The sequence below is a fragment of the Emys orbicularis genome, chromosome 13 (genome assembly GCF_028017835.1).
Source record: "Emys orbicularis isolate rEmyOrb1 chromosome 13, rEmyOrb1.hap1, whole genome shotgun sequence".
In the NCBI taxonomy this organism is placed as follows: domain Eukaryota; kingdom Metazoa; phylum Chordata; order Testudines; family Emydidae; genus Emys; species Emys orbicularis.
In genome coordinates this window covers 12,690,817-12,713,458 of record NC_088695.1, presented here as the reverse complement: position 1 = coordinate 12,713,458, position 22,642 = coordinate 12,690,817, and the positions used below count along the sequence as shown (strand labels likewise).

Below are 22,642 nucleotides of genomic sequence, written 5' to 3'. Positions count from 1 at the left end.
CCAAGATATGACAACATTAGGAAGGAGGTGACTGAAATAGATGGGGTCCCCGTGGAAGGAAAAACCCAGGGACCAGGACCCTACTTCATAATGAAGAAGGATCTCTTATACCGGGTTGCACCAGTACAGGGGCAGAAGGTACAGCAGATCCTAGTACCTCAAAAACACCAGAATGCTCTATTAAGTCTTGCTCATAGTCATCATTTTGGGGGGCATTTGGGGTAGAGAAGACCATGGCACGAGTCCTACGACGGTTCTTCTGGCCAGGAGTACATGAAGAAGTGCAGAGGTACTGTGCCTCCTGCCCGGAGTGTCAGCTGCACAGTCCCCGTCCCAAATTGAGGGTACCTCCCATCATAGAGGTCCCCTTCGAGCGAATAGCCATGGACCTAGTGGGACCCCTGGAGAAGACGGCTCGGGGCCACCAATATATACTTGTTGCTTTGGACTACGCTACTCGCTACCCAGAAGCCGTGCCCCTGCGGAACACGGCCTCTAAAACTATAGCCAAAGAGCTGGTGGGGATCTTTGCCCGAATGGGGCTTCCGAAGGAGATATTAACCGACCAAGGAACCCCATTTATGTTGAAGCTAATGAACCGAACCCTCAAGGCTATGATAAGGAAGGTGGTAAGTCGGGACGGGAAGGATTGGGATACCCTACTACCCTACCTTATGTTCGTTATCCGGGAGGTACCACAGGCCTCAACTGGATTTTCCCCCTTCGAGTTAATATACGGGCATCACCCCCGTGGCATACTAGATATCGCCAAAGAGATCTGGGAAGAGGAACCCAATGAGGGGAGAAATATAATAGAGCATGTAATGCAGATGCGAGACCGGATAGCCCGGGTTACCCCTATTGTACGGGAACATTTGGAGAAGGCACAGGAGGCCCAGCAAACCCATTACAATCGCCAGGCAAAAGTGCGACAGTTCCAACCAGGGGATCGGGTTATGGTGTTGGTACCCATGGCAGAAAGCAAGCTTCTGGCCCAATGGCAGGGGCCCTATGAGGTGGTTGAACCCGTGGGGGAAGTAACCTACAAGGTGCAGCAGCCAGGACGCAGAAAACAAGAACAGATTTATCACGTTTACCTTCTGAAACCCTGGCATGCACAAGAGGCATGCACAACGGTCCAAAAAGACCTAACCCAGGAAAACAAGCCTTCCAAACAGGTGAGAGTGTCTCCCGATTTAACACCAGACCAGAAGAATGAGGTGTCTGAGATGATCTTCCGGAACCAAGATGTGTTCTCGACAAAACCGGGTCAAACAACCGAGACATATCACCACATCGTCATGAACCCTGGGGCCAGAGTAATAATGAGGCCCTATCGGGTGCCAGCGGCAAAAAGGGAGGAAATAAAAGCAGAAGTAAAAAAAATGCTAGAGTTGGGGATCATCGAAGAATCCCACAGTCAGTGGTCCAGCCCAATCGTGCTGGTGCCCAAACCTGATGGCACCACAAGATTTTGCAATGACTTCCGGTGACTAAACGAAGTATCCCAGTTCGACGCGTACCCCATACCTCGCATAGATGAGCTAGTGGACCGTCTGGGTAATGCCCGGTACTTGACTACCCTAGACTTGACAAAGGGGTACTGGCAGATTCCCCTTGCAGAAGATGCAAAGGAAAAGACTGTGTTCTCTACACCAGAGGGTCTTTTTCAATATACTGTCCTCCCTTTTGGACTACATGGGGCCACAGCTACCTTCCAGCGCCTCATGGACAAGCTATTACGCTCGCATAACAGATATGCTGCTGCCTACATGGACGATGTGGTCATTCATATCCCAGACTGGGAAACCCACCTGGAGAAGGTGGAGGCAGTCCTCGATACCTTCAGGCTAGCTGGCCTTACAGCACACCCTGCCAAGTGCGCTGTAGGGTTTACAGAGGCCAAATATCTTGGCTACATTGTGGGAAAAGGTCTGGTAAAATCCCAAGTGAACAAGTTAGAGGCCATCCAAAATTGGCCCCGACCAAGTCGCAAGAAACAAGTCCGGGCGTTCCTAGGTGTGGTGGGGTATTACCGACGATTTATCCCCCACTTTGCCACAAGGGCAAGCCCCCTGACAGACCTAGTGAAAGCCCATGGACCTGATCTGGTGAGATGGTTTGACGCAGCAGAGGAAGCATTTACATACCTACAGACTGCCCTCTGCAATAACCCCGTACTGATAACCCCTGATTTCACCAAGGAGTTTATCCTGCAGACGGATGCATCGGAAGTAGGGTTGGGGGCCGTTCTATCACAGATGGTCTGGGAGGAGGAACACCCAATTCTATACCTCAGTCGGAAACTCCTTCCAAGGGAACAAAAATATGCAGTGGTGGAGAGAGAATGCCTCGCTGTAAAATGGGCCATGGAAACATTGTGCTACTACCTGCTTGGGCGCAGATTTGTCCTCATGACCGACCATGCCCCTCTTCAATGGATGCAGCGGAACAAGGAGAAGAACACAAGGGTGACCAGACGGTTCTTATCCCTCCAATCTTTCCAGTTCCATGTGCAACACAGAGCAGGGAGCCGTCATGGCAATGCCGATGGCTTGTCACGTGTGCACTGTCTGGCGTCCCAAGCTGCCCAACCCCTTGGCGTTGAGCGGGGGGAGGGATATGTGACAGACCCAGACCAGTGGGGTACAGGAGTCTGGTAGAGGGCAAATATACTGGTCACTGGATGAGTAGTTTTCTGTTCCCTGAGTGACCAGAGCAGGGGCTGCACTAGAGTAATCAGGAACCTGCTAGAACCAGTTAAGGCAGGCAGGCTAATTAGGACACCTGGAGCCAATTAAGAAGAAGCTGCTAGAATCAATTAAGGCAGGCTAATCAGGGCACCTGGGTTTTAAAAAGGAGCTCACTTCAGTTTGTGGTGGGAGTGTGAGAAGCTAGGAGCAAGAGGCGCAAGGAGCTGATAGTGAGAGGGTGTACTGCTGGAGGACTGAGGAGCACAAGCGTTATCAGACACCAGGAGGAAGGTCCTGTGGTGAGAATAAGGAAGGTGTTTGGAGGAGGCCATGGGGAAGTAGCCCAGGGAGTTGTAGCTGTCATGCAGCTGTTACAGGAGGCACTATAGACAGCTGTAGTCCACAGGGCCCTGGGCTGGAACTCGGAGTAGAGGGCGGGCCCGGGTTCCCCCCAAACCTCCCAATTGACCTGGACTGTGGGTTCTCCCAGAGGGGAAGGTCTCTGGGCTGCTGTCCAACCCACATGGTGAATCTCTGAGGCAAGAAAATCCGCCAATAAGCGCAAGACCCACGAAGATAGAGGAGGAACTTTGTCACAGTACAAAAGAACCCAAGATAGTTAAGTCCAAAGCTGACTGCAAAGGGATTTCATTAAACTGGGTGACTGGGAGACAAAATGTCAAATGAAATTCAGTGTTGATAAATGCAAAGTAATGCACGCTGGAAAAAATAATCCCACCTATATTTTCAAAATGATGGGGTCTACACTAGCTGTTTCCACTCAAGAAAGGGATCTTGAAGTCATTGTAGATAGTTCCAATAAAATATCCACTCAATGTGTAATATCAGTCAAAAAAGCCAACAGATGTTAGGAACCATTAGGAAAGGGATAGATGATAAGACAGAAAATATCATAATGCTACTATAAAAATACATGGTATGCCCACATCTTGAATAGTTCAGGAAGTTCTGATTGCCTCATGTCAAAAAAAATATATTAGAATTGGAAAAGGTGCAGAGAAGGGCAACAAAAATGATTAGGAGTATGGAACAGCTTCCATACAAGGAGAGATTAATAAGACTGGAACTGTTCAATTTAGAAAAGAGATGACTAAGGGGGGATATGATAGAGGTCTATAACATCACAAATGGTATGGAGAAAATGCATAAGGAAGTGTGATTTACCCCTTCACATAACACAAGAACTAGGGGTCACTCAATTAAGTTAATAGGTTGTAAAAAGAACAGGAGTACTTGTGGTACCTTAGAGACTAACAAATTTATTTGAGCATAAGCTTTCGTGGCCCACAAAAGCTTATGCTCAAATAAATTTGTTAGTCTCTAAGGTGCCACAAGTACTCCTGTTCTTTTTGTGGATACAGACTAACACGGCTGCTACTCTGAAACCTGTCATTAATAGGTTGTGGGTTTAAACAAACAAAAGGAAGTACTTTTCCACAGAACGCAATCAGCCTGTGGAACTCATAACCATGGGATGTTGTAAAGGCCAGAAATATAACTTGTTTAAAAAAAAATTGGATAAGTTCATGGAAGATAGGTTCATCAAAGGCTATTAGCCGAGATGGTCAGTGACGCAACCCCTAAACCTCCAACTGCCAAAAGTTGGGAGTGGAAGACAGGGGATGTCTCACTCAAAATTGCCTTGTTCTGTTCATTCCCTGTGAAGAATCTGGCATTGACAGGATATGTGTCTAAATGGACCATTGTTCTGACCCAGTATGGCCATTCTTATGTTCTTACCTCTACCATTCTAGTTCATAGATTCATAGATTCTAAGGCCAGAAGGGAACACTGTGATCATCTAGTCTGACCTCCTGTATAACACAGGCCAGAGAATGTCCCCAACATAATTCCTAGAGCAGATCTTTTACAAAAAGTCCAATCTTGATTTCAAAATTGTCAGTGATAGAAAAATCCACCATGACCCTTGGTAAATTGTTCCAATGGTTAATTATGCTCATCGTTAACAATTTAGGACTTATTTCCAGTTTGAGTTTGTCTAGTTAAAGAAGTAGTGTCATTAACTGTTAGCATTAGCAGACCTCCTGACCTCTCTAGAATTCTCTCTATAGCTCAGGGCTATAGAGGAAGATTGACACAGGCAGCCAATGTGTTATAAGGGCTGCGAATAAAAAGCAGAGTAATTCGTTTAGGATTTACCGCATTGATTTTAATGGGAGTTTTGCCTGAGTAAGTTCTGAGGCCCTGATATTGACCTCAGTTACACTGGAATAGATGAGGAGTAATTCCATTGAAACCAATGGGGCTGATTATCTTCTCACTCATCCCAGTGTAAATCAGGGGTAATTCCATTGGTCAATGGGGTTGATTCACCTTTCAATCATTCTAGTGTGAAACTGAGTAATGACACTGTAAACAAATGAGGGTTATCCTCCTCTCATTTGCACTAGTGTGAATCAAGAGTACACAACTCTTTGGAGACAGATGGTGTAGCAATGGTTTAGAGCCAATGTAAGGGATCCACATTGGACAAACTACTGCTATTGACATGGATGAGAACTGCAAATTTCTCAATACACCCAAAGCCAGTAGTCAATGGGAGCTGAGGGTGCTCATAGGCAGTACTCAGCACTGCAAGTGCTAATTATCCTTCCTTTTGCCCAAAGATCAACATCCAATAGCAACAAAAGCCCTTCACTCTCAGGTACTCAGAGTTAAGATTTGGGTAGCCCCTACATAGTGGCACGAAGAGTGAATACTTCTTACTCCATCATATTACCGGTCCTTACTGAATAAGGTTTAGGAATAATGCAATGCTAAAGGAGAAACCAGGGAGGGTTTGAAGGTTGTGTCTCCAGGGTACCTAAGGAAACCTGAAATACTCCTTAACCCAACCATCCCTAAATGAATTGGAGTCAGTGGAGGAAGAACTCCTGGTTCCAGAGGTAGGTGAGAATCTTGATCTAAAGTCAATGCTTTCTTTCTTTCTTATACAGTATGGACAGGTAAAATTATTAACACATTAAAACTACCAACAGCTAGCGAGCTAGATAACTTCTTAGTTTGTAGACAGTGTGATTTACTAGATTATATCTGGACATGGAAGTAAAGGGCATTAAGGCTGAGATTTTTCAAAGTAGCCTAAGAACAACAGGTACCCAATTTCACAGCAAAATACAATGGTATTTGGATGCATTAATATCTTAAACTCTTGTGAACATCCCAGTTTGAATTCTTATAAAAGATTTCATCCTGATGTCTAGGCTTGGTAGAATCCATTTTTATTTTTTGTTATAATTTGACAGATAATATTGATGCTTATTTTTAATCTTTTTTTCATTTTTTATTGATTTAAACATTCACTGTTCACATGGGGGGAGGGGTCAGACAATAACTATTTAATGCTGGCATTACAGCATGTTTTATACACATTAATGTGGGACTTCAATAAGTTCTGAAGCAGCATTTTTCTAACTTTGCCTATCTGTACATTTCAATTATTATTGATGGAAATCTATGTTTATCCACATTTACTGATAAAAAAAAAGATCCTTCCAAACCTACTTATGTCTTGTGGGAAATTGACCACGTCTCTGATCTGCAGTTTCCTCATCTGTAAATCAAATTTGGGGGAATGATATTGACTGATTTTATAGGAGCATTGTAGGGCAAAATTCATTTGTGGGTATAAAGTGTAATGATAACTGAGGACCCTCAGTAACATAGGCAGGACAGGAATTCAAGACCTTTTATTTCAGGCAATTCCTGAAATGCATCCTTCTACTAGTCAAAAATTTGTATGTAGAAACTTTTTTAGTGAAAGGGTTTCTTGAGTTTTCCCTGTAAAAAATATATATATCTCCCAGGTTGTTGTTTTTTAAATGCAGATTTAATTGTATGCAAAACATGAGCTCATTCCAGCTTCTCCATATTAGCTATCACTATAGTATCCATTTATTAATGTCTATCACATCATAGAAATAAATCAATTAATCCTCACAACACTACATTGTGTAGTTGTGACAGAATGGACCCCTGTGTCCACACCCTACACACTACCATAATAATCTCTGTACAAAGTATGCCCTGTAAGATATCATTTCAAAACTCATAATTTGCTGGTCATTATCATCCTGATAAAATGTATGTGGGAACATTGTATGTGAAATTATAGATTTACCTGTATGATGATATTAACATATTCCAAACCACAGCCCTACCCAAACAGAAGTTGACAAACAGGTCAGTCCTAAACAAAGGAAGGTGTGCTCTGCTTACTTTGCATATAAGCAGTAAACAGAGTCATCAAGCAGGAAGGGGAGACAAAGGAAGTTCAAACAGGTGGAAAAAAACAGCAGGGAACATCCTTCTATATAGACTCTTTGTCTCCTGAATCTCAGCAGGACATGTTTTTCAAGAGGGGGACTGACACTATAAAAAGGAGGGACAAACATCCATAGGCACCCCTCTCTCTCACCCTGCCCATCACATTTTCTTCACCTGAAGCAACAAAGGAAGCCTTCATTAGATTCTGGGAGAAGTGATCCTGACCTAGAAAATTTGGTCAATAAGACTGCTGAAAGCATATGGTAAGAAACTTTGCTTGAATCTGATATAGTTTGTTAAGTTAGCGACAAGCAGCATTTTAATTTTATTTTCTTGTAACCATTTCTGACTTTTAAGCCTCATTACTTGTACTCACTTAAAATCTATCTGTTTGTAGATAATAAACTTGTTTTATTGTTTTATCTAATGTTTAAATAGAAGTGTCTGGGAAACTCCATTTGGCATGGCAAGTTGTGTGTATATTATTTCTATTAAAGAAACAGCAGACTTTATATAAACTTGCATTGTCCAGGAGAGGGCTGGGCAGTACAGGACACACATTTCTTGGGAAAAATCTAAGACTGGGTGTATTTGGGTCATCCTGAAGTTTAACCAAGGCTGGTGAGAGCCAAGGAGTGGCTGGCTGGCTGCAGCACACACAGAAACATAGTTGGGAGTGAGCAGTCCAGACTGGAGACTACAGCAGCAAAGCATTGTAAAGGGCACCCTAGGATAGAGGGCAGGGGTGACACAGCTACTCATTAGTCTGGATTGTACCCTGATATGTCACAGTAGTATCCTGATCTATATAATGTAGTATAATTATCTACATAACGTAGATAATATTTAATTCATTTGAAAAACACGTTAAGATCCATGCATGAAAGTGCTATACAATAACTAAAGGTGAAATCCTGGCCCCATTTAAATCAATGATTCACTGTCAGACTGGAAGGATGTATCATGTGGGGAGTCACAGTGATATGTCCTAGATTTATTAGGAACTTGGGAACCTTTTGGGAAAGGGGGAGCCTATACAGGAAGGATGGGCTCCACCTAAACCAAAACGGAACCAGATTGCTGGCATGTAAAATCAAAAAGGTTGTAGAGCAGTTTTTAAACTAAGGGCTGGGGGAAAGGCAACAGGTGTGGAGGAACACGTGGTTCGGACTGAGATATCCCTTAGGGGAGGATCTATTAATGTAGATTCTCTACATCCTAGTAAGGAGGAGAGGATGAAAGATGATAAAATACCGGTAGAATCTGGTGAGAAACTGTCAAATGAAAAAGAGTCCCATTAATTACATCACATAATAGCAGACAGCTAAAAAGTGACAATTTTTTTAAGTGCTTATATACAAATGCTAGAAGTCTAAATAATAAGATGGGTGAACTTAAGTGCCTCATATTAAATGAGGATACTGATATAATAGGCATCATAGAAACTTGGTGGAATGAGAATAATCAATGGGACACAGTAATACCAGGGTACAAAGTATATTGGAAGGACAGAACAGGTCATGCTGACCGGTGAGTGGCACTATATGTGAAAGAAAGCATAGAGTCAAATGAAGTAAAAATCTTAAATGAACCAAACTATACCATAGAATCTCTATGAATAGAAATTCCATGCTTAAATAATAAGAATATAGCAGTAAGGATATACTACTGACCACCTGACCAGAATGGTGATGGTGACTGTGAAATGCTCAAGGAGATTAGAGAGGCTATAAAAATTAAAAAAACCCTCAATAATAATGGGGGACTTCAACTATCCCCACATTGACTGGGTACATGTCACTCAGAACGGGGTACAGAGATAAAGTTTCTTGACACCTTAAATGACTGCTTCTTGGTGCAGCTAATCCTGGAACCCACAAGAGGAGGCAATTCTTGATTTAGTCCTTAGTGAAGAACAGTATATGGTCCAAGAGGTGAATATAGCTGAAGCGTTTTGTAATAGTGACCATAACATATTAAAATTTAACATCCCTGTGAGGGGGTGGAGGGAACACCACAGCAGCCCACCATGGTAGTATTTAATTTCAGAAAGAGGAACTACACAAAAATGAGGAAGCTAGTTAAACAGAAATTAAAAGGTGAAATCTCTGCAAACTGCATGGAAACTTTTTAAAGACACCATAATAGAGGCTCAAATTAAATGTATACTCCAAATTAAAAAACATAGTAAGAGAACCAAAAAAGTGCCACTGTGGCTAAAGTAAAAGAAGCAGAGACAAAAAGGCATCCTTTAAAAAGTGGAAGTTAAATCCTACTGAGGAAAAGAGAAAGGAGCATAAACTCTAGCAAGTGAAGTGTAAAAGTATAATTTGGAAGGCCAAAAAAGAATTTGAAGAACAGCTAGCCAAAGACTCAAAAAGTAACAGCAAAAAAAAAAATGTTAAGTACAGCAGAAGGAGGAAGCCTGCTAAATAACCAGTGCTCTGTGCATTGGTGACCTCCCAGAAAACACCATCCTAGCCACCATGGATGTAGAGGCTCTCTACACAAACATCCCACACACAGATGGAATACAAGCTGTCAGGAACAGTATCCCTGATGATGACACAGCACAACTTATTGCTGAGCTCTGTGACTTTATCCTCACGCACAATTATTTCAAATTTGGTGACAATATATACCTCCAGACCAGTGGCACCGCTATGGGCACCTGCATGGCCCCACAATATGCCAACATTTTTATGGCTGACCTGGAACAACGCTTCCTCAGCTCTCGTCCACTCACGCCCCTTCTCTACCTACGCTACATTGATGACATCTTCATCATCTGGACCCATGGGAAGGAGACCCTGGAAGAATTCCACCATGATTTCAACAGCTTCCACCCCACCATCAACCTCAGCCTGGACCAATCTACACGGGAGGTCCACTTCCTAGACACCACCGTACAAATAAGCGATGGCCACGTTAACACCACCCTATACCGAAAACCCACCGACCGCTACGCCTACCTTCATGCCTCCAGCTTCCACCCCGGACACACCACACGATCCATCGTCTACAGCCATGCACTGAGGTACAATCGCATCTGCTCCAACCCCTCAGACAGAGACCAGCGCCTACAAGATCTTCACCAAGCATTCTCAAAACTACGATACCCACACAAGGAAATAAAGAAACAAATCAACAGAGCCAGACGTGTACCCAGAAGCCTCCTGCTACAAGACAGGCCCAAAAAAGAAACCAACAGAACTCCACTGGCCATCACCTACAGTCCTCAGCTTAAACCTCTCCAACGCATCATCAGTGATCTACAACCCATCCTGGACAATGATCCCTCACTTTCACAGACCTTGGGAGGCAGGCCAGTCCTCGCCCACAGACAACCAGCCAACCTTAAGCATATTCTCACCAGCAACCACGCACCGCACCATAACAACTCTAACTCAGGAACCAACCCATGCAACAAACCTCGATGCCAACTCTGCCCACATATCTACACCAGCAACACCATCACAGGACCTAACCAGATCAGCTACAACATCACCGGCTCATTCACCTGCACGTCCACCAATGTTATATATGCCATCATGTGCCAGCAATGCCCCTCTGCTATGTACATTGGCCAAACTGGACAGTCACTACGCAAGAGGATAAATGGACAGAAGTCAGATATCAGGAATGGCAATATACAAAAACCTGTAGGAGAACACTTCAACCTCCCTGGACACACAATAGCAGATGTAAAGGTAGCCATCTTACAGCAAAAAAACTTCAGGACCAGACTCCAAAGAGAAACTGCTGAGCTCCAGTTCATTTGCAAATTTGACACCATCAGATCAGGATTAAACAAAGACTGTGAATGGCTATCCAACTACAGAAGCAGTTTCTCCTCCCTTGGTGTTCACACCTCAACTGCTAGCAGAGCACCTCACCCTCCCTGACTGAACTAACCTCGTTATCTCCATACTGATTTATACCTGCCTCTGGAGATTTCCATTACTTGCATCTGAAGAAGTGAGGTTCTTACCCACGAAAGCTTATGCTCCCAATACTTCTGTTAGTCTTAAAGGTGCCACAGGACCCTCTGTTGCTTTTTAAAGTTTCATTGTGTAAGTGTCACTGCAGGAGAGGTCTATCACTGGGGTGTAGTTGCAAAAGAAATGGTCAATTTTGATGAGGCTGCAAAAAGTTAACTACATGATCAAAAAGAGTAATAAGAAAGTAGCTAGCAGTCTGATGATCCAAGAGCCAGCTGCTAGTTAGAAGCAAAATCTGCCATTCATAAGGGATGCTTAATACAATGGTTTACATATCATCAAATAACGATCATAAGACATCACAGATAAGAGACAACATTCTGTACCTACTAAGTAACAAAAGAAAAAAAATGCACAAGGCAGCCATTGTATGAAATGGTTCTGTTCCCAGTCAGGAAACTGGCAAGCATCCTGGGCAGGATGGTTGAAGTGTAGCAGGTCTCCAAGCAGGACAAGTTCCCCAGTAAGAAGTACATGGGGGTGTGAAGGTGCTGATCAGCCACAACTAATGCAACAATGAGGATGTTCCCAGCCACTGTCACAATGTAGATCACTAGAAACAGCAGGAAGAGAAGAAAGTGCAGTTCCTGGAGATTCCCAAATCCCAGGAGGATGAATTCCATGATGAACATTTGATTTCCCTGTTCTGTCTTTTCCATGGGAATTACCCAAATTAAGTAAAACAAATTCTGCAATATAATTTCAAAAATATAAAGTTAACTGGCAATGCAGTGTAATCAACTGGATTCCCTACCTTTCAAAAGACACCTTTCCCAGGTGGTTACACACCTAAAAGTTGTGTTGCCCTAACACATTCTTCACCCACTAAAGGGAAGTTTTGCCACTGATTTTAATGAGAGCAAGTTTTTACACTTAAGGCTTGGAATTTCAGTGCTGGCTAAGGGAGTTAGGTGCCCAGCTCTACGGGATTTGGACATCTAATTTTCTTTCTTTCTTTCTTTCTTTCTTTCTTTCTTTCTTTCTTTCTTTCTTTCTTTCTTTCTTTCTTATATTTATGAAATAGGATAACAGGGAAGGTCCTCTCATGGATCAGTAACTGGTTAAAAGACAGGAAACAAAGGGTAGGAATAAATGGTCAGTTTTCAGAATGGAGAGAGGTAAATAGCAGGGTCCCCCAAGGATCTGTACTGGGCTCTATGCTGTTCAACACATTCATAAATGATCTGGGAAAAGGGGTAAACAGTGAGGGGGCAAAATTTACAGACTATACAAAATTACTCAAGATAAATAAGTCCAAAGATGACTGTGAAGAGATACAAAGGGATCTCACAAAACGGGGTGACTGGGCAAGAAAACGGAAGATGAAATTCAACATTGATAAAAGCAAACTAAGGCACATTGGAAAAGGTAATCCCAACTACACATATGTAACGATGGGTCTAAATTTGTTCTTACCACTCAAGAAAGAAATTTTGGAATCACAATGGATAGTTAGCTGAAAACTTCAGCTCAATGATCAACAGTGGTCAAAAAGGCTAACAGAATGTTAGGACCTATTAGAAAAGAGCGAGAATTAGACAGAAAATATCATAATGCCATTTTATAAATCCATGATACATCCACACCTTGAATACTGTGTCCAGTTCTGGTCAACCCATCTCAAAAAAGGATATGTTACAACTGGAAAAAGTTAAGAGAAGGGCAACAAAGATGATCAAGGGTATGGAACAACTTCCATATGAGGAGAGACTAAAAAGATTAGGGTTGTTCAGCTTAGAAAAGAGACAACAAAACGGGAAAAGGACGGAGGTGTGTGAAATCATGAATGGTGTGGAAAAAGTGAATAAAGAAGTGTTATTTATCCTTTCCCTCAAAACAAAAACCAGGGGTCACCCAATGAAATTAATAGGCAGCAGGAAAAGGAAATGTGGGCCACGGGAGAGCAAGGTCAAAGAATCAGGGTGAGAGACTGCAAGAGGGAGAGGTCACACAGCATGGAGCAGCCTCATGGGGAAGGGGGGGAGGGGTCCTGCCCACTTTGCTGAGCCCAGATGACCCCAAGAACTGTGGACAACCCAAGGGACTCAGACCCCAGCCCAAAGAATGGCCTGGAGTGGTGAGGAAACTGAGGCAGGGATGTGCATTTAGTGTTTATTGTTTTGTATGAGCTGTACTCACTGTGCTTTGACATGATTAAGTATAAAAGAGCATAAAGGTGTCAGACTCTATACCAAGTGTGTGTGCACTGACTGTTTCACCACTGCTGTGTGCCCCTAAGAGATCTAAAGTGTAAATCAGAAGCTTCACCCCTTTGGGAAGGTGTGCTGGGAGAGGGGTGTGTTTATGTAACTGAGGTATCTTGGGGATCAGCGCTGGTCCTGGAGGCCTAGGGCAGGTGGGCTGAGGACCCCACTGAGAGTTGGCATCTAGGAAATATTCTAGAGAGGCCAAGGGAGGAACCAATGCTGCACATTGCTGAGGATCTAGATGATTAACACAGTCCAAGGGATCCGGCACAGCAGAGGCTCGGATGAGCCTCACAGCAGTCCTAGTGGCTGGCTGGCAGGAGCACTTACTAAGGTCTGTGACAGGTCCCCAGATCTGACCATCCCCATGCTCATACATCTAATTTCTATATCCGAGAGCTACACACCCACTGTTTTAAAAATCTGTATCTGACCTATGAAGCTCAGACTTACATCTTCCTGATACATACATGACACCTGCCATCTCATCTGTGAGAGACCGAGTCATGACAAATAATGAGACAGAGTGGACTTTGAGCTTACTGGCCATGAGTCAACACCTTGCTGCAAGGATTTTAGTGGGGTTACATCAGTATAAAATCACAGACAGTTATGATTTGTGCTCACTGTATGAAGGTGTGTAAAAGTAATATGATTGGTAGCAGCTGCATAGCTGGAAATAAATCTAGAGTTGGTGTTACATGAGCATCTTCCTTTCCTCATGAATGGAGAATATTTCAACTACACCCACTGGAGTCCAGGGTAAGGACACTGAGTCAGTAGAATTACACTGGTGCTAATGTGGAGATAATCAATGCAACAGTAGCGTAAGTGGGAGGAGAATCAGACCGTATAATAACATTATCCAGGTAATCAACCTTCATGGTGTGAGGAAATTGTTCACAGGAGTCAAGAAGAAGCAGTTTCCACCCCACACACCATAAGTGGGAGGGATAGCTCAGTGGTTTGAGCATTGGCCTGCTAAACCCAGTGTTGAGAGTTCAATCCTTGAGGGGGATCAGTACTTGGTACTGCTAGTGAAGACAGGGGGCTGGACTCAATGACCTTTCAGGGTCCCTTCCAGTTCTATGAGATAGGTCTGGTGCTCCTCTTACTTACAATAGTTTTACACAAGTGTAACTGTGAGGACTTCACTAGAGTTACTCATAATTTACACCAGCATAAGTGAGAAGTAGATTTGGACCTTTGACTTCAATGGAGTTACTCCTGATTGGTAGTTGGGTGAGCAAGAGGGGAATCAGCCCCACCGACAACAACGGAGTTATTCCTAATTTACACCATGATGAGTAAGAGGGGAATAAGCCCCACTGATTCCAGTTGTGTTACTCCTGATTTGCACCGAGGTGATGGGAAGGGAATGAGCCCACATGGTTATAGAGCATTGCACAGTGAAGTTTATTATGTGGACTTCCCTATTGAGACGCAATGCCTCCAGGAGCTCAGTCCATATCAACCCCTACTGCTGCCTCTGTGTTATTACCAGAATCGGTCACTCCCACTGAGATTTCCATAGGGTTCTAAGTGAGTTATATGCCCAGTGCTCAGACTTCCAAAGAGAATTGGCACCTAACTCCCCTAAGCCCCTTCAAAAACTACAACCTCAGTGAGTATCAAATAGATAAATTCAGAGGTCATGGGGGGAAATAGTATTCACATTACAGAAGTGGAGAACTAGGGCATAAAGTTTATAGCCAAAATGTGCAGACTTCATAAATGAATGCTGAGGAGCTTGATGCCTTTGAAAATCAGACTTTGTTTATTTAGGCCTTCCAGCAGCTATTTAGGTGCCAATGCTTAGCACCCAAAGGTGTGGAAAAGTTGCTGTTTAAGGTTCCTTATCAGAAAACTAGGGATAGCAATATTCCTGCTTCTGTGTGTAGAGCTGATGATGCTGTACAATGTTAGGCAAGTATTATACCCCTTCTATAAAACCATCACCATTATATTTGAGGCCCTAAGAGGAGTGAAAACTATTATTAAGGTAATTCAAAAGAAGAGATGGGAATCCAACTGAGACATTTCCTCCCTTCCAAACACACTAGTGAGGCCACTGGGGCCAGATTTTTAAAGGTATTTAGGTGCCTAGTGAGATTTTCAAAAGCACCTAGACTCCTAAAACTCACTGATTTCAATGAGAGGTGCTTTTGAAAATACCAATAGATGCCTAAATGCCTTAGGCCTTCCAGCTCATGAGTAACATTGGGTACCAAACTATAGTAAATAATTCCTCACCAGTCTTGGACAATGAACGATTTGGGTGAGAAAGGAATATAACAAATATCTTCTGATCCCTACTGTTCCAAATGATCAGTTAATAACGTTTCTGAGCACTCATCCCATATTAAACCAACTTCTTACCGTACGGGGTGAATGGGGATTTTCTGCATAGAATCATAGAATATTAGGGTTGGAAGGGACCTCAGGAGGTCATCTAGTCCAACCCCCTGCTCAAAGCAGGACCAATCCCTAACTAAATCATCCCAGCCAGGGCTTTCTCAAGCCTGACCTTAAAAACCTCTAAGGAAGGAGATTCTGCAGACTAAATAATCCCAGTTCCCTCAGCCTCTCCTCATAAATCATGTGCTCCAGCCCCCTAATCATTTTTGTTGCCCTCTGCAGGACTCTTTCCAATTTTTCCACATCCTTCTTGTAGTGTGGGGCTCAAAACTGGACACAGTACTCCAGATGAGGCCTCACCAATGTCGAATATAGAGGAATGATCACGTCCCTCAATCTGCTGGCAATGTTCCTACTTATACAGCCCAAAATGCTGTTAGCCTTCTTGGCAACAAGGGCACACTGTTGACTCATATCACTGAATAGCTCATGTTATTCCACAATTGCCTTCTGCAGTTTTGTTTGTAGAGCTGGTTGGAAATATTTTTTTCCTCAATGGAAAATTTTGACTTTTTCGTGAAAAATCAGAAACTGAAACATTTTGGCTGAAAACCAAAACAGTTCAGTTCAGAAATGCTGATATAGTGCCTCATGGGAGTTGAGGCTCAGGTGCTTCATGCACCCATTCTACTGCATGGGTTACATTCCCTGGACAGACTACATCTCCCATGACACACCATAGTCTCTCTCTTGTTTAGAGGAGCTGGTGCAGCATGGCAGCTGTAGTCCAGCTATGGAGCCCAAAACTTAGAGAGGAATGGGATCATAATGCAACTAAACTACAGCTCCCATGAGGCATCCATGGTAGCATTTCCAAATTAAAATATTTTTTTGATTTTGGCCATTTGGGGGGGGGGGGGGTTAGAAGTTTGACTCTATTTAACACCATTGTTCATATGGTCTAAAAATAAATATGCTATTAACTTTCTCCTCTCATTGATTTACAATGCCAATCAGCAGAGGTGCCTAGGGAGATTCACTTTCTCCTCTAAATGATAAACAATGACATGGGATTGTGATTGAATAGATCCATGTGTTCTAGGTTAGAATAGAATATAATCTGTTCTAGAATAGAATAGAATAGAATAGAATAGAATAGACCCTTCTGTTCTAGTTAATAGACTAGAATGGACCCACCTATTCTAATTAGAATAGAAAAAATAGACTAGAACAGACCCATATGGTCACATTTGGTCACACTCAGCAATGGCAAAAACAGAAAAAAATGTTTGAAATAGTCTTCAAGTCAATGTGCCCCTTTTGTTAATAAAAATTCTTTTCTGTTATGATTGCAACCTCACAAATCTCTATTGTGAGCTTTCTAAGAAAAATGGAAAGCTAACTATGTATGTAGACAGTTTGCTGTTTTTAAATCCTTTTATCCTAATGCTTTGGTCCAACTGTTAAATAAAAGTAAGCATTTGGTCACTATATCACTGGTTACAGATTTCAGAAGGGAGAAAACACAGGTGCCCAAAACCCAAAAGTGTGGAGTAGTATTCCCAGGTTCTCATATAAAAATGGAAAAATTGGGAAATTTCACCCCCAGAAAAGTAAGGCCAACAGACCTATCATCTGCAAGGGTGTTCTCAAAAAAACTGGAAAGTGGATAACTGTGCAGCTCGCCCTATAATCGTGACTCTTAGTTTTAGCTCAAATGCCCAAGCACACTGTGGAGAAAAGCCCTCTCTGTTAAATATTCAAAAACTTTCAAATAAGGGTTGAGAAAGCTCACAGTGCACATCTCTGGATCCAGTAAGGGATATCTCCAACAAAAAAAGAAAGATTTGCCTTTACATCTTGATATCATCAAATTTCTAAAGTATACATTAATAAACTAAACTAAACTAAAATAAAATAAAACTTTTCTCAAAGGGAAAGCAACCACAATAAATCTTTCAGGGTTTCTGTATATAACACATCCCCCTGCAACATCTTCCCCATCTTTACCAACACACACATACACACACAGAGAGAAAGGATTCAAACCCAATTTTATTTCTATTCCACCTTTAATACTAATAATTAATATAAGCTATGTCTTGGTCCCCATTCTGGGAGGAAATAAATATGCATGAAATCAAATGTGCAAAAGTGGAAAACTTGCAATTGAATATTTTATTTTATTTTACTTCATTTTATTTTATTTGCACACCCATCAACCCCCACCGAAGAAAGGATGAGCTTCCCGAAATTTAGACAATAAAATACTTATGAAAATATTGGGTGAAAGAACAGTGCATCGGGAAAAATCTTGAGCCATGTTTCTGTGGGACCAAGAATATGTATCCCCTTTCTACATCACCATTAACAAAGTTCCACTACAGCAGGCCAGCTGGCAACCTCTGATTGGACCAGTGAAAGGTTTGCATAGGGGTGTTTCACTGAGTCAGTCCTTCTCCTCTGCCCAGGTCACAAGAGATGGAGAGGAAGAGTAGGTAACCATGGGAACAATTCTCCATCACTTGGAGTCTTTAAGTCAAGACTGGACATTTCTTCCTAGAAGATACAACTAGAAGCGATATGCTTAATGCAGGAATCATGGGGTGAGAATCTCTGGCCCGTGCTGTGCATAGGGTTGGCAAAATTCATTTTTCTAAATAATTTTGATGGATAATATCAATGCTTATTCTAAGCATTTTTTTAGGTTTTTATTGATTTAAATTTTCATGGTTGTGTGAAATTATGGGGGGAAAGTATTTAATGACAATAGACATGGAGGTTCAAAGAGCTAAAGTTTATAAACCATTAAAACACAAATTGTCAACATCCCATGTCAAAATATACAATGAATATCCTTAAATCAACAAATCATACTGTTTTTACAATTTGTTTGCTTGTAATGAGCCTAATTCAAAAGTCTTAATCACTGGATTTTGACTCTAAAAATTTTTAAGCAGCATTTTTCTTACTTTGCCTATCTATAATTATTATCAATGAAAATGTTTTTTTCTCAGTTTGTATTGTGTGGCAAAATTGATGTTTACTGATATTTATTGATAAAAATCAAATCCTCCCAAGTCTAGTTGCGCAGGAGGTCAGACTCTATGATCAAAATGGCCCCTTCTTTTCTTAAAACCTATGAATCTCTGAATTATTGGATTTGTAAAAACTTGCTGCACAGTTGCTGTAGCAGAGAGAGAAAAAACAAAAATGGATCCTCTGAACTACATACTCCCACCCAAACACACACAGATCCTTCTGAGTTTCCTGAGAGGGTTTCCCCTTTGTTATCCTTATGGAAAGATTTTCAGATGCTGGACAGTTCTGCCTTCCGACTATAGCACTGGATGGTGTTGTTAAGGCACAGCCGATAGTAAGGGGCAGTGTAGACAATCATCACCATTAGACCTGGTTGAAATTTCTCCAGTGGAACAGCTTTCCATTTAAAAACCCTGATTCAATGTAACTGAAGTGTTTTGTGGGAATGTATCGATTTACTTGAAATAGTTGAGGGGGAATTATTGAAATGTTTTGTTTTGACTTTATTGTTATAACTATTAATTTATTATATTAATTATATTATATTATATAAAAGTTGAAAAGTTTTGGCTGCTATATAATATAATATAATATAATATAATATAATATAATATAATCTAATCTAATCTAATCTAATCTAATCAGAACAAAAGTGAAAATGAGACCTGAGCCGTCAATGACACTCTTCCTAGGCCAGATCAAAAAGGATGCTGCCATTATGGAGACAACTTATGATGGAGTCAAACATCTTGCTCTGCCAGACAGCAATGGGGGGAAAGGGTTACCTCATGTGCCACTAGGAGATTCTAAAGCTCAACACTCAGGGGCAGGAATAGAAGTGCTTGTGATGGTGGGGGACAGGAATCGGGAGCCCTGAGGTTAACTTCTGGTTTATGTCTTAAGTTCCTTAAAGTTCATGTTTCAGGATTTCAGCTGGCCACCTGCAGGGGTCAGGAAGGGATTTTTTTTGTACCCTGATGTATTATTTTTCTCTTCTTCCTCTGAAGCATCAGGGATGGCCACGGCTGGAGATAGGACATTGGCGGAGAGGTCCAGCGCTCTAAGGGGGCACCAGGCATTCTCTCTCTCCCAGGTTGTGGGCTGGCTGATTCTTGCTCACATGACCAGGGTCTTACTGATCATCACATGTGGGATTGGGAAGAATTTTCCACTGGTGAGACTGGCAGTGACCTTGGAGGGGGGAGGGGGTCACTTTCTTTTGCAGTGTGGGGGGTATGGGTCACTTGCCAGGATTATCTGGGTGTATCTCACTTAATCATCTCCCTGCCATTGTGGGGGCCTCAGGCACTGGTGCCCATCAGCCTCTCCTGTTCTCTGCCTGTGGCACATCCTAGTCTCATCTCCTGAGAGCTGTGATACTTTGGTCTCCTTTTGGTTGTTGGATTTAGTGTGTGGATGCTGGGGGGTGTCGGTGCACTGTGCTATACAGGGAGTTGGACTCGATGATCTGGCCATCCCTTCTGGCCTTAAACTGTATTAGTTCATCTACACTGCAATAAAAATCCCATGGAACCGAGTCTCAGAGCCTGGGTCATTAGACTCGAGCTCACAGGGCTTGGGCTGAGGGGCTAAATATAGCCATGTAGATGTCTGGGCTTTGACTGCAGCCGGGGCTCTGAAACCCACCCGAATCACAGGGTTTCAGAGCCCAGGCTCCAGCCGGAGCCCAAATGTCTACACTGCCATTTTTAGCCCTTCGGCCCAAGCACCACGAGTCCAAGTCAGATGAACTGGGCCAGCAACAGTCTTGCCGTGGGCCTTTTTATTTCAATGTAGACATGAGCCCTGATCCCACAAGCCAGGGTGTGGATACCACTGGCTAGCAAGGCACTAGAAGTTAGACCTTGTAATGCCTCAGTCCTTTTGTGGATCCAGCCCTAAGTCATTATTTTACATTCTTACTTTGTTTTAGTCTATGGAATTCACCAAAATATCTACTCACAATCAACAAGAAAAATACAGTTCAATTTTATTTTGAACACAAAGATCCTGGTTCTGACTGATCTTACGGTTTCAAATCTTTGCACATCCTCAAGCGTTATAAGTTCACACTACCAAAGACCTAGAATGAAGTAAGGGCTACGCAACCTCTGAGCTTTAAAGTGTAAATCAGCTGCACTCACCATTATTTTCTCTTTCAAAAAATACAGTAGCATTTCTGAATTCTTATAAAATCTACACATTTACTGACAATTTTTCTCAGAGCCTCTTTCACCTCTTTGTTTCTCAGGCTGTATATGAAGGGATTGGCCATAGGAGTCAGAATTGTGTAGAAGACAGAGAACACTTTGTTGAGGTCTCTGAGTGTGTTGGTTTTTGGTAGCAGATACACAATGATCAGAGTCCCATAGAAAATTGTCACTACAATGAGGTGAGAGGAGCAAGTAGAAAATGCCTTTTGCCTCCCAGTGGTGGAAGGGATTCGCAGGATGGTGGAGATGATACAAATGTAAGATGTCCCAGTTAAAGCAAATGGGGGCAGGGTAAACAAAGCAGCCACAATGGTGATTACAAGCTCCACCTGGTAGATGTCATTGCAGTAGAGATGTATTATTTGTGTAGATTCACAAAAGAAATGATCAATTTCATTGGCGCCACAGAAAGTTAATTGTAACATAAGAGAAACTATTATGATAATAGCTAGAAATCCATTTATCCAAGACCCAGCTGCTAGCTGGAGGCAGAAACTGCCACTCATAAGGGTTGCATAATGCAGTGGTTTGCATATCGCTAGATATCGATCATAAGACATCGCTGCTAGGAGATAACACTCCGTGGCTGCAAGGAAACCAACAAAGTAAAATTGTGTGATGCAGCTACCAATAGAAATGGTTCTGTCCCCAGTCAGGAAACTGGCCAGCATCCTGGGCAGGACGGTGGAGGTGTAGCAGGTCTCCAAGCAGGACAAGTTCCCCAGGAAGAAGTACATGGGGGTGTGAAGGTGCTGATCAGCCACAACTAGCACAACAATGAGGATGTTCCCGGCCATGGTCACAATGTAAATCACAAGGATCAGCAGAAAGAGAAGGATCTGCAGTTTGGGGACAGTCCCAAATCCCAGGAGGATGAATTCTGTGAGGGAGGTTTGATTTCCCTGTTCTGTGTCTGCCATGGCGGACATGAAGCAAACACTACAATAAAACAAGAACAGCATTTGTTAAATGTCAGTATCACATTATTAATTTAAAAGCATTAATGTTCAAGTGCTCCCTCTCCGTCATGTCACCCGCCCAAATACTGGGCTGAGCACATAGGCTGATAGGCTGGAAGTGAGACAATGGAGGCTGACGACATCTGAGAGTGAGTGAGAAAAACTGACACACAAACGTGCTGCTAAGGCAAGCTCAGATTTGTGTAAAGACCCTAATTTGTCTGACTAACAGCAGATTAAGCCTTGCTCCCTTCATTCTGCTCCAAAAAACTGACACTAGTGGTGTGTAGTGAGGAAACCAGTTCACCAGGAGGAGTCTGGCAAATGAAGGTGTAGGCACTGGATTCCCTGAATTCAGACAGACTCATTTGGGCTCGTAACACACCCCACAATTTTGCTGGCTGAGAATCGGCTTGTTTGGACTTCAGAAACTTCTTTTGTCCCTGACAGAAACCAACGCTCTATGAATGTGGTTGTGGTGCCAGTCCAAGCCCTCGCCTGCTAAGCCTTTTTAGGTAGTCATTGTTTGAGTTCATTTATACTGTACCATGTAGATCAGTTTTTATACTGCTTTGTGATCATCACATATTGACTTTGGATTTCTTTACCAAGGAATGTTGTTGATTCAAACTGCTTAGTGAGATTCTGAATATTGAATGATCAAAATCCCCATTGTCATCTACACTAGCAAAGCTGTACATTTACAAGAGATATAAACTCACATGATTCAGAAAATATGCCATCCATCATGTCTGAGGTATTTTATTTTTTGTTCACAATTCATCTTTATCTTTTTTTTTTTTCCATTTCCCACTCTGAACTTCCACAACTTTGAAAAAGTTACTGAGAGTTAAAAGGAAA

At 42.4% G+C, this 22,642-nt stretch overlaps 1 protein-coding gene across 1 annotated transcript; it reads right to left on the bottom strand.

Moving 5' to 3' along the window:
• Positions 1 to 20,767: 20,767 nt before the first annotated feature.
• LOC135888410 (olfactory receptor 2G3-like) lies at positions 20,768 to 21,742 on the bottom strand. Its single transcript, XM_065416218.1, has one exon. The coding sequence runs from the start codon at positions 21,740 to 21,742 to the stop codon at positions 20,768 to 20,770; it is 975 nt and encodes a 324-aa protein (XP_065272290.1).
• Positions 21,743 to 22,642: the final 900 nt, after the last annotated feature.

Excerpts from the sequence above, each read along its gene's own strand:
- LOC135888410 (XM_065416218.1), bottom strand. The coding sequence starts at position 21,742 with ATGGCAGACACAGAACAGGGAAATCAAACCTCCCTCACAGAATTCATC.